Raw genomic sequence first — 14,386 nt, forward strand, 5'->3', positions numbered from 1 at the left:
GGGATCAGATCGGGTGCAATTCCCACACTGTGTCTCTGGTGCTGTCCCCCACAGGGCCATGGGTCAGTGAGGGGCATCATGTCTCATTATTTAGAAAAATTAATCAATATTTTAGTCTTTTAAAGTTAAAAATACTTTCTAGTTTGTTAGTTCGTTTATACTTGTTTTCCAGAGAAAGACTAACCCTACAGCATATAAAATAGAGGAAGTCTAGCATTATGAGTGCTCATTGCAAACAAACTGCTTTCCTCAAAGGCAAGGCCAGTTTTAATTTGGCATAAAACACTTTAAGTACCCAGAAATCGGTAAACTTTTGGCTTGTTTCATATTTATGTTTGAAAAACATTTTAAAGCAAGACCTAAAGTTGCAGAACCCTATGTGATTTTAAAACAAATCCACAGATTTTACACTTAGGATGAATTAATTGTATGCTATGCAAATGATACCACAATTAGACTATTTTTTAAAAAGAGAAAAATGAAGCGCAAAGTCTAATTTTCCAGCAAATATAAAGAAATCCCTTTCGCTTTCCACAGGTGTACCGAGCCAATTGGTTTCCCCTCGGGAGGGAGCCACCCCTGGAGCATGTATGCTTTTTCCAGATTTTCTTATCGAAAGATGGTTACATAATATGAAGAGGTGTCTATTCCTGCCTGATTATTCTGCCCCAATCTTTATGAAGGTTAAGTCTCCCCCTCCATGTTGTAGATTCTGAGGATTCTAGAAACAGAAGGCACGGATGTTTGTTAAAATGGTAAGGCTGACTTTGATCCAGTGAAACCCACCCTGGGCTGCCTGGGCAGGTGGCTGGCTCGGTGCAGGCTGCACATTGAGATAACCAACCCTCGTTCCTGCTTTCCTCCCCGCTTTTCATCCACCACGACCCGGCCCCGCCTTCCCCCTGGCAAAGCCAACTGCCAAATTTTCTGGTACCTCTTTTCCTCTCTGGCTCCCTAAAACGATTAATAAGGTCCCAAGTTAATCTCCTTTCCACTGGCGCCTCACCAATGTACAAGACATGAATTTTCCATCTAGGGCTAAAGTTGAATAATTTCATGCCTCTTGTTTAAAAAGCAAATAGGAGACTCGGCTTCCTTTCCAGAACGTACAGTCTCGGGTCCTCTACCAAAGACGCACTGGACATGGAACTGTTTTCAGTTATAAACGGCACAAAACAAAAATCAAATAGGAATGCTGTCTAACAGTTTTGTATCCACTCAGTTCCCCATTCCAAATAATTACCCATTTTTAACAAACACACTCTGGTCATTGGTCTTTGTGCCTCCCCCCCTCCCCCCCAGTTCCTGTTGATCCTCTGCTGAGGGTCCCTTTGCCACTCAGTCCTGGCCTCCGGTGTCAGGGTCACTCTGGGTTTCACATCGCTGACATCTGCTCTGTTTCTCCTCCAGCTGCTAAGTTTTGAAAGTTCCTTTACATTTCTTTTCCTGCTGATTTCAGCCACGGAGCTTAGTTCTGTAAGGAGTCGTTTCATGTGTGGTTTATAAGACGTTGAAGAGGACCAGAGACTTCAGGCATGATCTGCCTTGACTTGTCATGTCTTCCAGAACACCAGTGTCTCCATCCCGTGACGGCTCCAGTCTCAGAATCCTGTGATGAGTCAAAAGCTCGCTGCTCCCTGGGCTGTGTGTGCTCGGTGGATCCCGTAGTGTCTGGTTCGCGAGAACCAGGAGCACAAACGCAGCAGCTCCATTGGTAATCAAGGCCGTAGCTCATTTACCCTCTGCCATCAAGTCTGTCCTTATGGGACAGGGTAGGACTGCCCCTTTGGATTTCCGGGACGGTAACCCTTTCCAGGAGTAAGAAGCCCCATCTTTCTCCAGAGCAGGGCGGATGTCACTGCACTGGGAGTGGCAGCGATGGGGACAGTGATTTCTGTAATGGTTGTTGCAGTAGCTGCAGTTCCTGTTTACCAAGAGAGCCTACTATGTGACAGGCCAGTACATAGATTAATATGGAAAGTATAATTGATTTGTTCTTTTTGGCTTGATGTGAGAAAATGCACAGCAGGACTGAACACCCACCCACCAGTTCCTTCGCGGGCAATTGAGCATGCCTCACCGGTTTTAATTCACACAACAGCCCGACAGAGTCGGGACTATCCCCATTCTACAGCTGGAAAGACCAAGGTTCAGCAGGGAAACAAGTTGCTGTGGGTCATAGAGCTAGGAAAGGGCTGAGCCTGCATTCAAACTCAATTGTAGTTGAGATCCCAAGGCGCATGTCCCTAATCTCAGAACCAAGCCACCTCAAACAGGAAGCTCAGAGGGGGAAATAAAGAGCCTCTTCCAGGTGCAAGGCTGTGCACCTTCTGTCCCAGCCACAAGAGCCTAGACATCCCCTGAATGTGTCGGCCACCCAGTGTGTCACAGCAGGTGGTGCCTGTCTTCCAGGGCCAGCGCTGACCTGGCAGGAGCAGCAAAGGGAGTGTGCACTCACCCTCTGCTCCCTCTCTCTGGACCCCGCGTTTTTAAAGCCAGCCAGGCTGCACAGGAAGGAGGCTTTTCCAGCCTTCAGAACTGGGGAGACAAATCTGTACTTCAGCCTAAATTGCAGGCCTCCCACTACCACCACCACCACCGAGGCCGACGCCGCTGGTAGGGGCGGGGTGTACCATGTTGCTCCAGGGTGAATTCCCACTGTTCATCCCAGCTGGATACTAAAAGAGCCCTCTTCAGATAGTCCAGCCGTTGCCTTCCCATGAGTCATTCCAGAGCTTCCCCATCACAGGCCACGGAGGTCATCTGTGTGGCTTAACACATGTGATTAACACATGTGAATGTTTGTCCTTGTTGCGGGACTTCAGTTGAACTTGTAGAACTTTCTCATAATACATTGTCTTAAAAAACCCATTTTCCACCCAAGTCAGTCCCAACTGACAAGCCTTTAGGACCGAGGCAAGTTGTCTTTACCGTGGCTGACTGCCTCACCTGTTTGCAGGAAGCAGCCTGATGGCTTCAAACAACCGACTCTTTCTGTAGCAACCAAGCGCTTTAACCCCTGCACTACCAGCACTCACGATACATTAGCATCAGTAGATTACCTGGCAGCAGGAATAAATGACTAGCTTACCGAATTAAAATGCTGAATCTTAATATAAAATATTATTAAGCTACCTATTCAAATGATCACAAAATTTTTCTCTACTTTCCAAATCTTGGTGGCAATTTTAAAGGTGGTTACACATGATATTAATGCTCCAAAGACCACACAAGGATCACATGTCATTACCTTTCAACTTTCTACCAAATGTTTCAAGACTAAATAATTACTTACATAATGTATTATTGAAGTGTTTCACATTGAAAACACCCTTTAGCACTTTTGGTATAATAATTAACATAAGAGCTTTCAATTGGAAGCATGTTATATATTCATGTTTCTACCATTCCATTATTAAAATTACATTTTCATACTTACTTTCCTATGTTATGCTTTAGTATCCTTACAGGAGAGCCCAGCTCTGCTATCAGCCACCCCAGGCTCACTGCTCAGGTGCTCCTCTTCCTGCCCTTCCCCCAGGTGCTGTGCTGGCTCGCTGCCACTCACCCCTTCCATCTCGGCACACACGCTACTTCCCAAAGGAAGCCACCTCTGATCCCTAGTAAACGCTGTCCCGTCACCCTGTGCTTTATGCCATTTACTCAGTGTCTTTTCCCTCCGTGAGACTGCAAGCTCCACGAAGGCAGGAACCAAGTGAGTTTTGTTTAAGGTGACCAGATTTTAACATTGGTAAAGCGGGACACCAGCGGGACACCATTGATAAAACTCATATCCTGGCGAAATAGCCACATGGCAGCCGAAAACCGTATACCCTAGCTTGTCGTGCATTCTTTCCAAAAATTGGGACGCTGCGGGACGCGGGGAAAATGGTTAAAAATCAGGACTGTCCGGCCAAAAGTGGAGGTCTGGTCACCTTAGTTTTGTTCCCTGCTCTTGTCCGTCCCGGTGGATCACCTATGCCAGGCACGCTGTCAACCTGAGTATGCAGGGATGGAGAGAAGCAGATGACCGGAGGACAATGAGCTAGGGATGTGCACAGCCTAGGGTGGGGGTGGGGGCAAGAGACAGAGCACCTCATTGCACATGTCTGGGTAACTTAGGGACCCAGCAGTAATGTACAATAGCCCAGCACTGCCCAAACCACCAAAGTACCTTGAGGTGTCCAACATAAAAGAGAAAAAAATAGTCAATTATCTAATCGGTGACTCCTTGTTTATCAAGTCTGTTTTGCTCCTCTTTGTCTTGTTTGTTTTTCCCCCCCAAAAATAATTCTTTCCCATCATCATCAAATCAACATTGATTGAGCAAGTTTCCGGGGTGTTACAGGTGCTGGGGATCTAAGATGTATGAGCCTCACAGCATATATAAGCAAATAATTACAATAGAATATGATATGTTATAAAAATAAGGCTGTATAAGGGAAGGGAGGAGGGATTGGCTCCACCAGGGAAATCTGGAAATGATTCCGAGAGGCGGCACCTTCTGTTGTGTTTCGGCATAAGAAGGCTAGCCGGACAGACAGAGATCAGAGCCCCGAGAGCAGAGCCAAAAGCATTTATACATGATGTGCTGAAGGGTGCAGTGGGCTGCTGTGTGCTGAAGATCGAGTGAGGGCTTAATGTCCTGGCAAGAGACCAAGTGGAGAGAGGAGACCGGGCTGACCTTGTGATGGGGAGAGCCTTGAAGTTCCTGGAAAGAGGAGGGGCTTCATTGTGTAAGGTCAAAAAGAGCCAGAGCAGGGCTATAAGCAAATGAATGGTCTGACTGAATCTGTCTTAGAACGATAACAGCAGGATCCCAACAAAGAAGGTACAATTCTCCAATAAATATGCTGGCACTCTATCAAGGAGACCCCGAACCGCCAGCCTAGGAGCCAGGCAGCCTCCCCAGAGAGTGCCCAGTCCCCCAACTAACACCCTTCAAAGGAATATCCTGAATGAATTCTGAGACAAGGCCATACTCGGCCCTGTCCAAGGATTCTCCAAATGTTACAAATCGAAAATCATGAAAGACGCCAAATTCATGCACCTCGGGTGAGGATCACCCTATCCATTTCTTGAGCAACATCAAGGATCAGTTGAATTGTTAGCCAAGAGAAAACATCCCTTCACCATAGCCAGGACTGAGATACTTCAGCAAGCAGAGGGGTAGGCAAGCCCTTAGAGATTCCCACTGGTAACTGACAACACTGATGAAAGTTATAAGGCTTCACTGGGAACGCCTGTGAGGTAAAGAATTCATTGAATAAGAGTCGGTGTCACACTGGAAAAGGAAAGGCTATTACAGCAGTCCCTCACTGGAATTTGCCCGGGACAACTCCCTGGGAGCCCAGATAAGTTATTCAAAAATAAACTGAGTAGGGAAGAAATTAGATCCATGTGCGGCTTCCAGGGAAATTACTCTTTTCGAAGACTCAGCAAGCCCTGGTGGTGCAGTGGTGACATGTTGGGCTGTGATCCGCATGCTCGGCAGTTCGAAACCACCAGCAGCTCCACAGGTGAAAGGCTGGACTTTCCACTCCTGGAAACGTTAGTGCTTCAGAACTGTGCAGAGAGCCACTCTGAGGCAGCAGTGAGCGCTGCTTGACTGCTAGCCAACACCGACCACAGGCTGCGTCCAGCCAGGAGCACTTCAGAAGAAAGACCTGGAGATCCACTTCTGAAAAAGCGAGACACTGGCCATGCCACGGAGAACTGTTCTGCTCTGACACACACGTGGCCATTGAGGCGACTCCACAGCAGCAGGGAACTTCAGTGCCGGACACGCAAAACAGGACAGTCTCCCAGAGCTGGAAACGCGCTGCATTTCCATGGCGTCATCACCCCCACTCTGCCACCAAACAGATTCCCCCCAAGAACATCACAGTCTGATGAAATGAATGTTATTTCATTGCCTGTCATCACCAGACAATGACCAGAAAAACACCCCAACAGCCCACTGGTTATGACTTTCCTTCCTCTACAGAGAACATGTGACATCGTCCTTCTCCGGGCACCTGGGATCAGAGACACGTGTACAATAAGATGTGCCAAAGAAATCGACCAGTGTGGGCAACTGAGAACCGGGAAGAGAGTGTCTGAGGACAAATTCTCTACACTCATAATGAAGGAGTCTGGGAGGCGGACTCTGGTGCAGGAAAGCCTTCAAGTTCATGAGTTGGAGATGACTCCCAGTCACATTCTCCTAACGAAAAGGTAATCCCCACAAAGTCCCCCAGTAATAATGCCAACTTGAAGCTGCTGCTTGCAAGCACATGGTTGCTACTATCTGCTTGAAGGCTGTCTGTCATAAAGAGCCATCAGACCACCCGCTCTAAGTACAGCCCACTCCCTGCTGATAAGGATCATAGATTGTCCCCCTGGAGAAGAGCTCAGGGACACCTAAGGAAGTCAAGCCAGCTCAGAGGCCAAGGTGAAGCCGCCATCTTAACTCTAGAAACCGCCCATCTTGTTATGTGTGTACCTTCCTGTTACATGTATGTCTCTAGCACATTTCCTTCCTGTTACATATGTACATAAGCCTGTTAGAGAATACATTAGCGCACGTGCGCGCTCTCTCTCCTGTCATCAGAAGAGGTGAGCACTTGCATGTCTTGTCTGTTGTTTCTTTCATTTACCTTCAATTGCACAACCGCCCTTAAGACCCATCAGTTGTGGAGGCTGGTCCCCTGCATGACTAACTACAACACACAATTCACAAGTGCTTGTTAAATAAAAGCTCTTCATATCCTGAGTGCCATGGCATCTCTAAGTGGGGCATGTACAACATTGCTCTGGGACTATAATAACGTGATCCGTGTGAATGATGAAAAGGCAATCCTGATTAAGTAATAAGGGCAGCCATTTAAGACCTCGGCGGGTCTGTTTTCTGTGCTCTGCCTATTACCTTGTCTCTTTCTCTATGTCTTGTATGTGATGGCATTTGAATCTTCCCCCTGCCTTCCCCTCCTGCCCCCGCCCCCCACCCATCTGTCTTCTGCAACAAACAGTGTATTCCTTCAAGCAGGGGACAGTCTTTTCTATCTAGTGACCTGAAATGTGGTAGTTACATAATTTCATGTCAACTTGATAAACAAGTGCAGGGATAGAGTTCAGCCTGTCAATCAGGTCACAGCCTGATCATGCCTCCTTGTGGGCCTGGCCTTCTCATGAGGATTCTGGGAACTTCCTCTCTGTCTGTCTTGGTCTTTCTGTTGACAAGCCACACAGAGGCTTGCTGAGCCCCGTGAGAGCCCGTGGTGTCTCTGCTTCACCTTGCTGTTGAAGAGCCACACTTGTGGAGCTGGAAGAGCCACTCGGAGACCCACCCCAGGGCTCCCACTGGGCCCACAAGACTTTTCACTGACCAGCCTGTGATGACTGCTGGGACTCCATGAGTCTGAAGAGAGATTTTTAGACTAGTATTGGACTTAAGGGCTAATATCAGACCTATGGACTTGATCTAGACTAGGGCGGGATGTTTTCTTAAAGTACAATTACTCTTTGATATAAAGCTCTCTTACACACATATGAGTGTCCTTGGATTTGTTTCTCTAGTTTACCTGGACTAACACACCAAGTGTCTTGCATAGGGCCTGACAAAAGAAGCATTTCTGTAAATGCTTGGTGAATGAATGATGAATAACCTAAAAAAATTAACTTAGTGGGCATCTTAAGGATGCCATAGAGCTCTGGGTCTCGACTGCTTTGGGGGTTGAATGACCCTTTCATGGAAGAAGCACAGCAGCCTGTGCGATCACGAGGTGTCGAAGGGATCACGTATAAGGCATCATCAGAAGAAAAAATCTTACTGTAGTGAATGAGGGGGGAGTGTGGAGTGGAGACCCAAAGCCCATTTGCAGGCCACTGGAGATCCCCTTGCAGAGGGGTCTCGGGAAGGAGACAAGCCAGTCAGGGTGCGGTGTAGCAACGATGAAAAATACAACTTTCCTCTAGTTCCTAAATGCTTCCTCCCACCCCTCCCCCCAACTATCATGATCCGAATTCTACCTTGCAAGTCTGGTTAGACCAGAGGGTGTACACTGGTACAGATAGGAACTGGAAATCCAGGGAATCCAGGGTGGATGATCCCTACAGGACTGGGAGTGTAGAGAGAGAGTGGGTTGGAAAGAGGAAACCGATTACAAGGATCTACATGTGACCTCCCTGTGGGACGGACGACAGAAAAGTGGGTGAAGGGAGACATCGGACAGGGCAAGATATGACAAAATAATAATTTATAAATTATCAAGGGCTCATGAAAGAGGGGGGAGGGAGGGGGGGAAATGAGGACCTGATGCCAGGGGCTTAAGTGGAAAGCAAATGTTTTGGGAATGATGAGGGCAATGAATGTACAAATGTGCTTTACACAATTGATAGATGTATGGATTGAGATAAGACTGGTATGAGCCCCTAATAAATTGATTTTAAAAAAAAAGAAAGGGTGCCGGCATGAGGAAGGTTGAGAACCACTGCCATAGAAGAAAAGGTTGTTGTTTACAAAAAGTACAAAATTCCCATATTTGTCCATCAAGCCAACCTAACCATTTCTAACCAAAGGATAACAGAAGTTCTCAAAAAACAGAGGCTCTCAAACTTGAATGTGCCTTACACTCATGAGGTAATGCCAAGGCAATCTCCAGACTTCTGTATCAAACCGTCGAGGACCGGGCCTAGGGTGACTCCGGCTCAGGCAGTCACAGAACATACTCCAAAATTTTCAGTCGGTAAGGGGTTAAGGACATAGGTCTGGGGTCAGGAGGGGCCAGCTCTCCTCTAGCACAGTACTTTCTAGCCCCAGCAAAGACTTACACAACTTTCTCTCTGCATGCCTCAGTTTCCTGCTGTAAAATGGGATGGATAATAGTACTGTGATGATTATCTGAAATAAAGCATACCAGCCCCTAGAACCAGCAACTGCTTCTTGATTATAGCTATTATTATTATTATTATTACTATACGTGTGGTTGTTAAGGTATTTAACCACGAGTAAATGACTATTGAAAGGCATTTGAAACAAAATTACCCATCTGAATCATAAAGCTGACAGACATCCGTGCCCTTGTACCTCAAACTTAACTTTTTGAAATAATCTGCCACGTTCTCAGGAAAGCTTTGGCCTGGGAAACTGACGCTTACCTGTAACCACTCCTTAAGAAATGCTACCCACCCTCCCTACAAATCCAAATAGCTTTCTGACAAACTGCATTAGAAAGCCCAGCCAGCAGTTCACATCGCACATGTAAAGCCACATTTTAAAAACCAGCCACATCCAAGCCATTGGGAGGTGTGATAAATTAAGTTGTTGAATGCAAACATGATGATCTGAGAAGTAAATCCCCACCTAATCCACAATTTTTTAAAAAACTTAGAAAGAAAGGCAAACTGGCTACGCACCCCAGATCTCCAAGGACCACGTTGATGGCCATGGTTGATCTCTTGGTTGCCTAATTTCAATTGGCCCAAACACATAGTTCTGTGAATCGTCCGAATTGTTGCCACTGAAATCCCCGTGTGCTGTTGCATGCAATGTTTGCCCCTTTGGACTTGTCATGTTTAACCCCCCACCCCACCCCCAACATCCAGATGGCCCCACTCAAGGCCAACTTGCTCACCCCAGTTGGAAGGCTCTTCTCACGGCCACCGAGGCCATGGTGACACAGAGCCACCACCCTACAGGCAGGATAGAACCGCCCTGTGGTTTGCCAAGACAGTAACTCTTTACAGGCTTAGAAAGCCCCCGACTGTCTCCCAGGGAGCAGCTGGTGGTTTCGAACTACAGAGCCTGGCAGTGTTCAGCCTAGTGTGTACCCACTGCACCACCAGAGCTGCCCGATTCCGGGGACTTAACCAGTCCAATCTACTAAAACCAGTGACAATGGCCCACAAGTGCTTCACGTTCCATGACTCCAGGGGGGTTGAGACGGGACAGGAAGGAGGTGAAACTGCTGATCCATTGCTGGATCCCAAACACAAGCTCTGGTCTAGACCCAGTGCTCAGTCCCAAGCTGCTGGAGGGTAACCTAAAGTAACCTCGCCCTCAAGGGTTAAAACCGCACTGCTGACTGAGAACAGGGTCCCCAGTTAGCCTTACCTACCCACCATGACGGGGAACCCCACCGACGATACAGCTTTTCCTAGAACTATATAGACATTACGAAGGCTGTGTGAATACATCATGCTTAGGGATTATTTCCTGATTTGTACCTAATAAAAGAGTGATGTTCATGTGTTATTTTAAAAATGCCTGTGTTGATAGGTGAACGACTGAGGCTATTCATATGAAATCATCAAGAGTTAGGATGAAAAGTGCGGAGGTGAAAGAACAAGAAACAGAAATGCTCGATTATTTGTCTGCATTAAGCTTACGAAAAGAAATCCTCAATGATAACACCATCCTACAAGAAAGAAATGAATAAAGAAAGAAATGAGCTTCCTGTCTTCATTTGCCAAGTGCAGGGAAACCCCGAGCGGCCATTTTGATTGCCTGGGCATCGTTTGGAGGTTGTGTGCATCTATGGTAATGTCACCCCTCCGGCCAATGCTGTAAGCCGTAGCAGGACAGATGTGCAGTTTTACAGGGCCATAATCCACTTGGTGGGCAGAGAACTCGGAGGCCTTTGGTCGTCATCATTTACTCCCATAAGGACACCTGACTGTTGCCTTGTAAAACAGCAGGGGTCTCGTGCCCCGATTCCACATGTAATCTTAACCCACGGGACATCATCTGAACTTCTAACTGAATTCATCAAATGAAAAGCAACGCACGTAGCCAGGAAAGCAAATAAGTATTTAGATCACAATTAAAATAAGCAGTAAAAATCCATCATGGTCATAACCAAAATTAGCTCCGGGCACAGGCCGATCCGGGGCTATAAATAGGAAAAAGGAGGTTGGAGAGTGACATAGTGCCGGATTTTAGGCCACACAGGTGTTCTGAATTATATTTCTCAAAGTAAGACAAAGGAAGTTTGGCAGTTTGTGAGCATTTTAATCTTAGTAATATTTTAATTCTCTCGATGCAAAGCTGAATTCTGAAGACATTTATACTCTTACCAATTTTTTTTAGCCTTCATTCTCTAGATCTCTTAGTTGTTAGATACCATTGAATGGGCTCTTACTCAGAGCTCCCCCGGAACGACAGAAGGAAGCTCTCCCCAGTCCTCCAGCACCCTCACGGTTGTTCCTATGTCTGGACCAATTGTAGCACTCACTGTGTCTATCTCAGTGAAGGTCCGCCATTTAGCTGACCCTCTAGCAAGCACCATGGCCTTCTCCAGGGACCGGGTCCTCCTGATAACTGATCCACGACCTAGCCTCAGCGCCCTTATTGCCGTGGCGCATTCTGGCTGGACTTCGTCCAAGACAGCTGTGTCCGTTCGTTCTGCTAGCAATCTCTGTCATATCCAATATTCTTTGGGAACACCATAGTTCAAATGCATCCAATTCATCGTTGGTCTTCTGTATGCACTGTCCATAGTCTACATACACATAAGGTGACTGGAAATACCCTGGCTTGGTACAAAGTGACATCTTTGCTTGTTGATACTTTAAAGAGAGTCTTTTACAGCAGACTGGCCCCATGTGGCGTGTCGATTTCTTGACTGGAGCTTCCCTGGGTGTACATTGTGGATCCGAGGCAAAGGAAATCCTGGACCACTTCCCTCTTCTCTCCCTTTAGCAGAATGCTGCTTATTGGTCGTTGTGATGATGTTCATTTTATGTTGAGGTGTAATCTACACTGCAGGCAATAGTCTTCGATCTTCATCAGTAAATGCTTTGAGTCTGTACTTTCAGCCAGAAAAATTGGGTCATCTGTGTTCTGTGGGTTATTAATTTTCCATATAGCGATCTTGAACCCATCACTGGGTTTCCAGAGAGCCCCTCAGGCCCCTGGCAGAGCCGCTTAGTGATGAGAACACTGACTGCCGAGACTGGAATCCAGGTGGCTGTGAAACCCAGGATGCACAGACTACCGCCAGGTCCGTGGTTGCCCCAGCTCACGATTCGGCTCCCCACTCTCACCCCAGGGAGAAGGAAACAGAACCAGGATGATGGGCTGGGGCTACAAGGGACAAATGGAAGTGGTTAAAAACACGACACTATCCCAGCATTCGCTTCAGGCTCTGGAGACAGCCTTGTTAGTTTCATGTGGGATCTATGATGAACACTGGACGTCCTTAACACCCAGGTTACTATTGGCCCAGCCTAGTCGTAGGACCGTAAACTACCTTTTACCTACTCTGGGCTTCAGTGTCCTCTAATAAGACAAGGCCTCAATCACATGTCACAGACAACAACAACTCTATGTAGACGGTCCAAAAATGGAACTATAAACAGTGCTAAACTAGGAGATTTCAGGTTCTTTCCAGTTTCAAAGTTCTATTTCCCCCCTTACAAACTCTTGACCTTGTCGTTCTAATTACCTCTGCAAGTCTGTCCCCATAGATGAACGTCTTTTTACTCAGTGCAGTCCCACCGTCTCACTGTCTTCTGACCTTAGCGTGTAGCACTGCTCTTAGGCGGAAGCGCTGTGCCAGTAACGTGATCAGCTATTCTCTCTTAGCTGTCCCCAGTTGCCAGGGCACATCACTGCCTTTTCAAGTTCTCTGCCCTCTTCCAGAAGTTATTTTAGAAAGTAGTTCCATTTTTCCTCCACAGTTGTTTTCGGCTGGATTTCAGGAGTTGTGAATGCAAGTTCCCAAGGCTTTTCTCTCCATAAAATGCTCAGGGCTTTTCTTCATCTCGCGAGGCAAAAATAAGCCTTTCCTCTGCAATCTCGTTCTGGCTTGCTCAAAAGTTGGGTAGGGAAAGTCGGTATAATTCAGGTGGAGTCGAAAATGTTCTTGTTGTACAAGCGTGTGCAGAAAAGGAAGCCTATAATTTCCATGCATTCTTTCAGGAAGTTTGTATTCTCTCTTTTGCAGGGAGCCTTTACTTTCCAAGGGAGTATGATCGACATGCCATTACTGAAGCAGGCCCGGAACATTGTTACGCTTGCCACAGCCATCAAGGAAAAATGATCTGTTAAATAAAGCTCTCATCAGGTGGGCTGAACATATACAGTGGGTTTCTGAAAGACAAGCCATAATACTCAGGGCAACTTGTTAGTATGCCAGATTGGAACCGTATTCTACTTATAGTTCTTGTTAATGACGATTTGGTGATTGTTGGTATCCGACTGGCCAGTGATTCCTCTAAAAATACACTTTCTCCCTTTTGGCTCCAAGCGTGTGATTTTATTGCTGTTTATTAATGTGTTGTCAATATAGATTTATGGCCTCTCAGGGCTAGAAGAGAGTGGGGAAAGGCAAGCTATCTGAGGAAGTTAGCGCTTTAATGAAACGGATCTCTCCTGAATCCATATACGCCCTTTACCCTTTTCATCTGAATAACGTTCCCACGTTCTTCATTGGTCCAGATGACACCATAAATAATTTTAAGAAAGACTGGGTTTATAAAAAAAAAAAAATGACCTGCATGGGCCATGCCTAACTCACTAATAATCTGATTAGACATCAGAGACGGCATAGGCAAACATTGATGATTATATTGGCTTAGAAAGATACCTTGTTGAAATAAAGCTGTAAACTGAGTCCAGTGAACCTTTCCACCCCACCAAAATGCAGCCTGCACACACGTGAACTGCTAAATACGAGAACACTTGTGCTGGCTGAATGCTGGGGGCCACCAGTCACCAGCAATTAAAAAATAAATGTGCGGAAACACAAGACTGTCCATTCTCCTCCTTTCTTTCCCGGTTAACTGTTTGCCACTGAGGTCATTTCCCCTGTAAACGTAGGGCCGGACAAGGCGCCCTCAGCAATAAACTTGTAGCATCTGAGAAGACACAATGCAGCAGAGCTAGTGCATATGGTCCCCCGCGAGATTTGCATCACATTAGAGACGCGGCCACAGGTCATCTGGGTGGTGTGGTTAACGGGCTTAGTAAAGCTGTTTTGAAGAGGTTAACCCAGCTTGTAGTCAGGGTAAATAAACATAACAACCAGCCATTGTTCCCTATTCAGCATGTACTCTTATATTGAAGGCTAAAGGGGATTGAAGCCGCAGAGGATCAACTTGTGCTTGCCAGAGGACGCCAATGAAGTTTGAAACACCAACAATCAGAGATTTTGTTTCTGTTCCTCATTAAATCATGAGCTTTTGTGTTGCGACTCTGAACGACTGTTCTTTAAGAAATTAACAGAATGGGAAGTTTTAAACTCTGCACCAACCTTTTCATGGCCTACACAGCAGCAATGCTGCTACTCTTACACAAACACCGCAGGGAAGGCTGTTCTGTTGATTTAAATTTGCAAATAGAAAACAGGTTCTTTTTTTAAATTTTTTTTTAAATTTTCCACCTCCTCCTATGCCCTTTTTGTGT

The 14,386-nt window shown here is 46.3% G+C and overlaps 1 protein-coding gene across 1 annotated transcript in view; it reads left to right on the forward strand.

Annotated features, from left to right (window-relative positions):
• Window positions 1–14,174, forward strand: part of CLYBL (citramalyl-CoA lyase) — a 259,438-nt gene extending 245,264 nt beyond the window's left edge. The window contains exons 8-9 of the mRNA XM_045283795.1: window positions 12,927–13,046; window positions 14,048–14,174. Coding sequence (XP_045139730.1) covers window positions 12,927–13,022 — 96 coding nt within the window. The 3' untranslated portion in view covers window positions 13,023–13,046; window positions 14,048–14,174. The remainder of the gene's footprint in view (window positions 1–12,926; window positions 13,047–14,047) is intronic.
• Window positions 14,175–14,386: the final 212 nt, after the last annotated feature.

This window comes from Echinops telfairi, unplaced genomic scaffold (genome assembly GCF_000313985.2).
Source record: "Echinops telfairi isolate 266 unplaced genomic scaffold, ASM31398v2 ScPeMD7_7467;HRSCAF=8505_0, whole genome shotgun sequence".
In the NCBI taxonomy this organism is placed as follows: domain Eukaryota; kingdom Metazoa; phylum Chordata; class Mammalia; order Afrosoricida; family Tenrecidae; genus Echinops; species Echinops telfairi.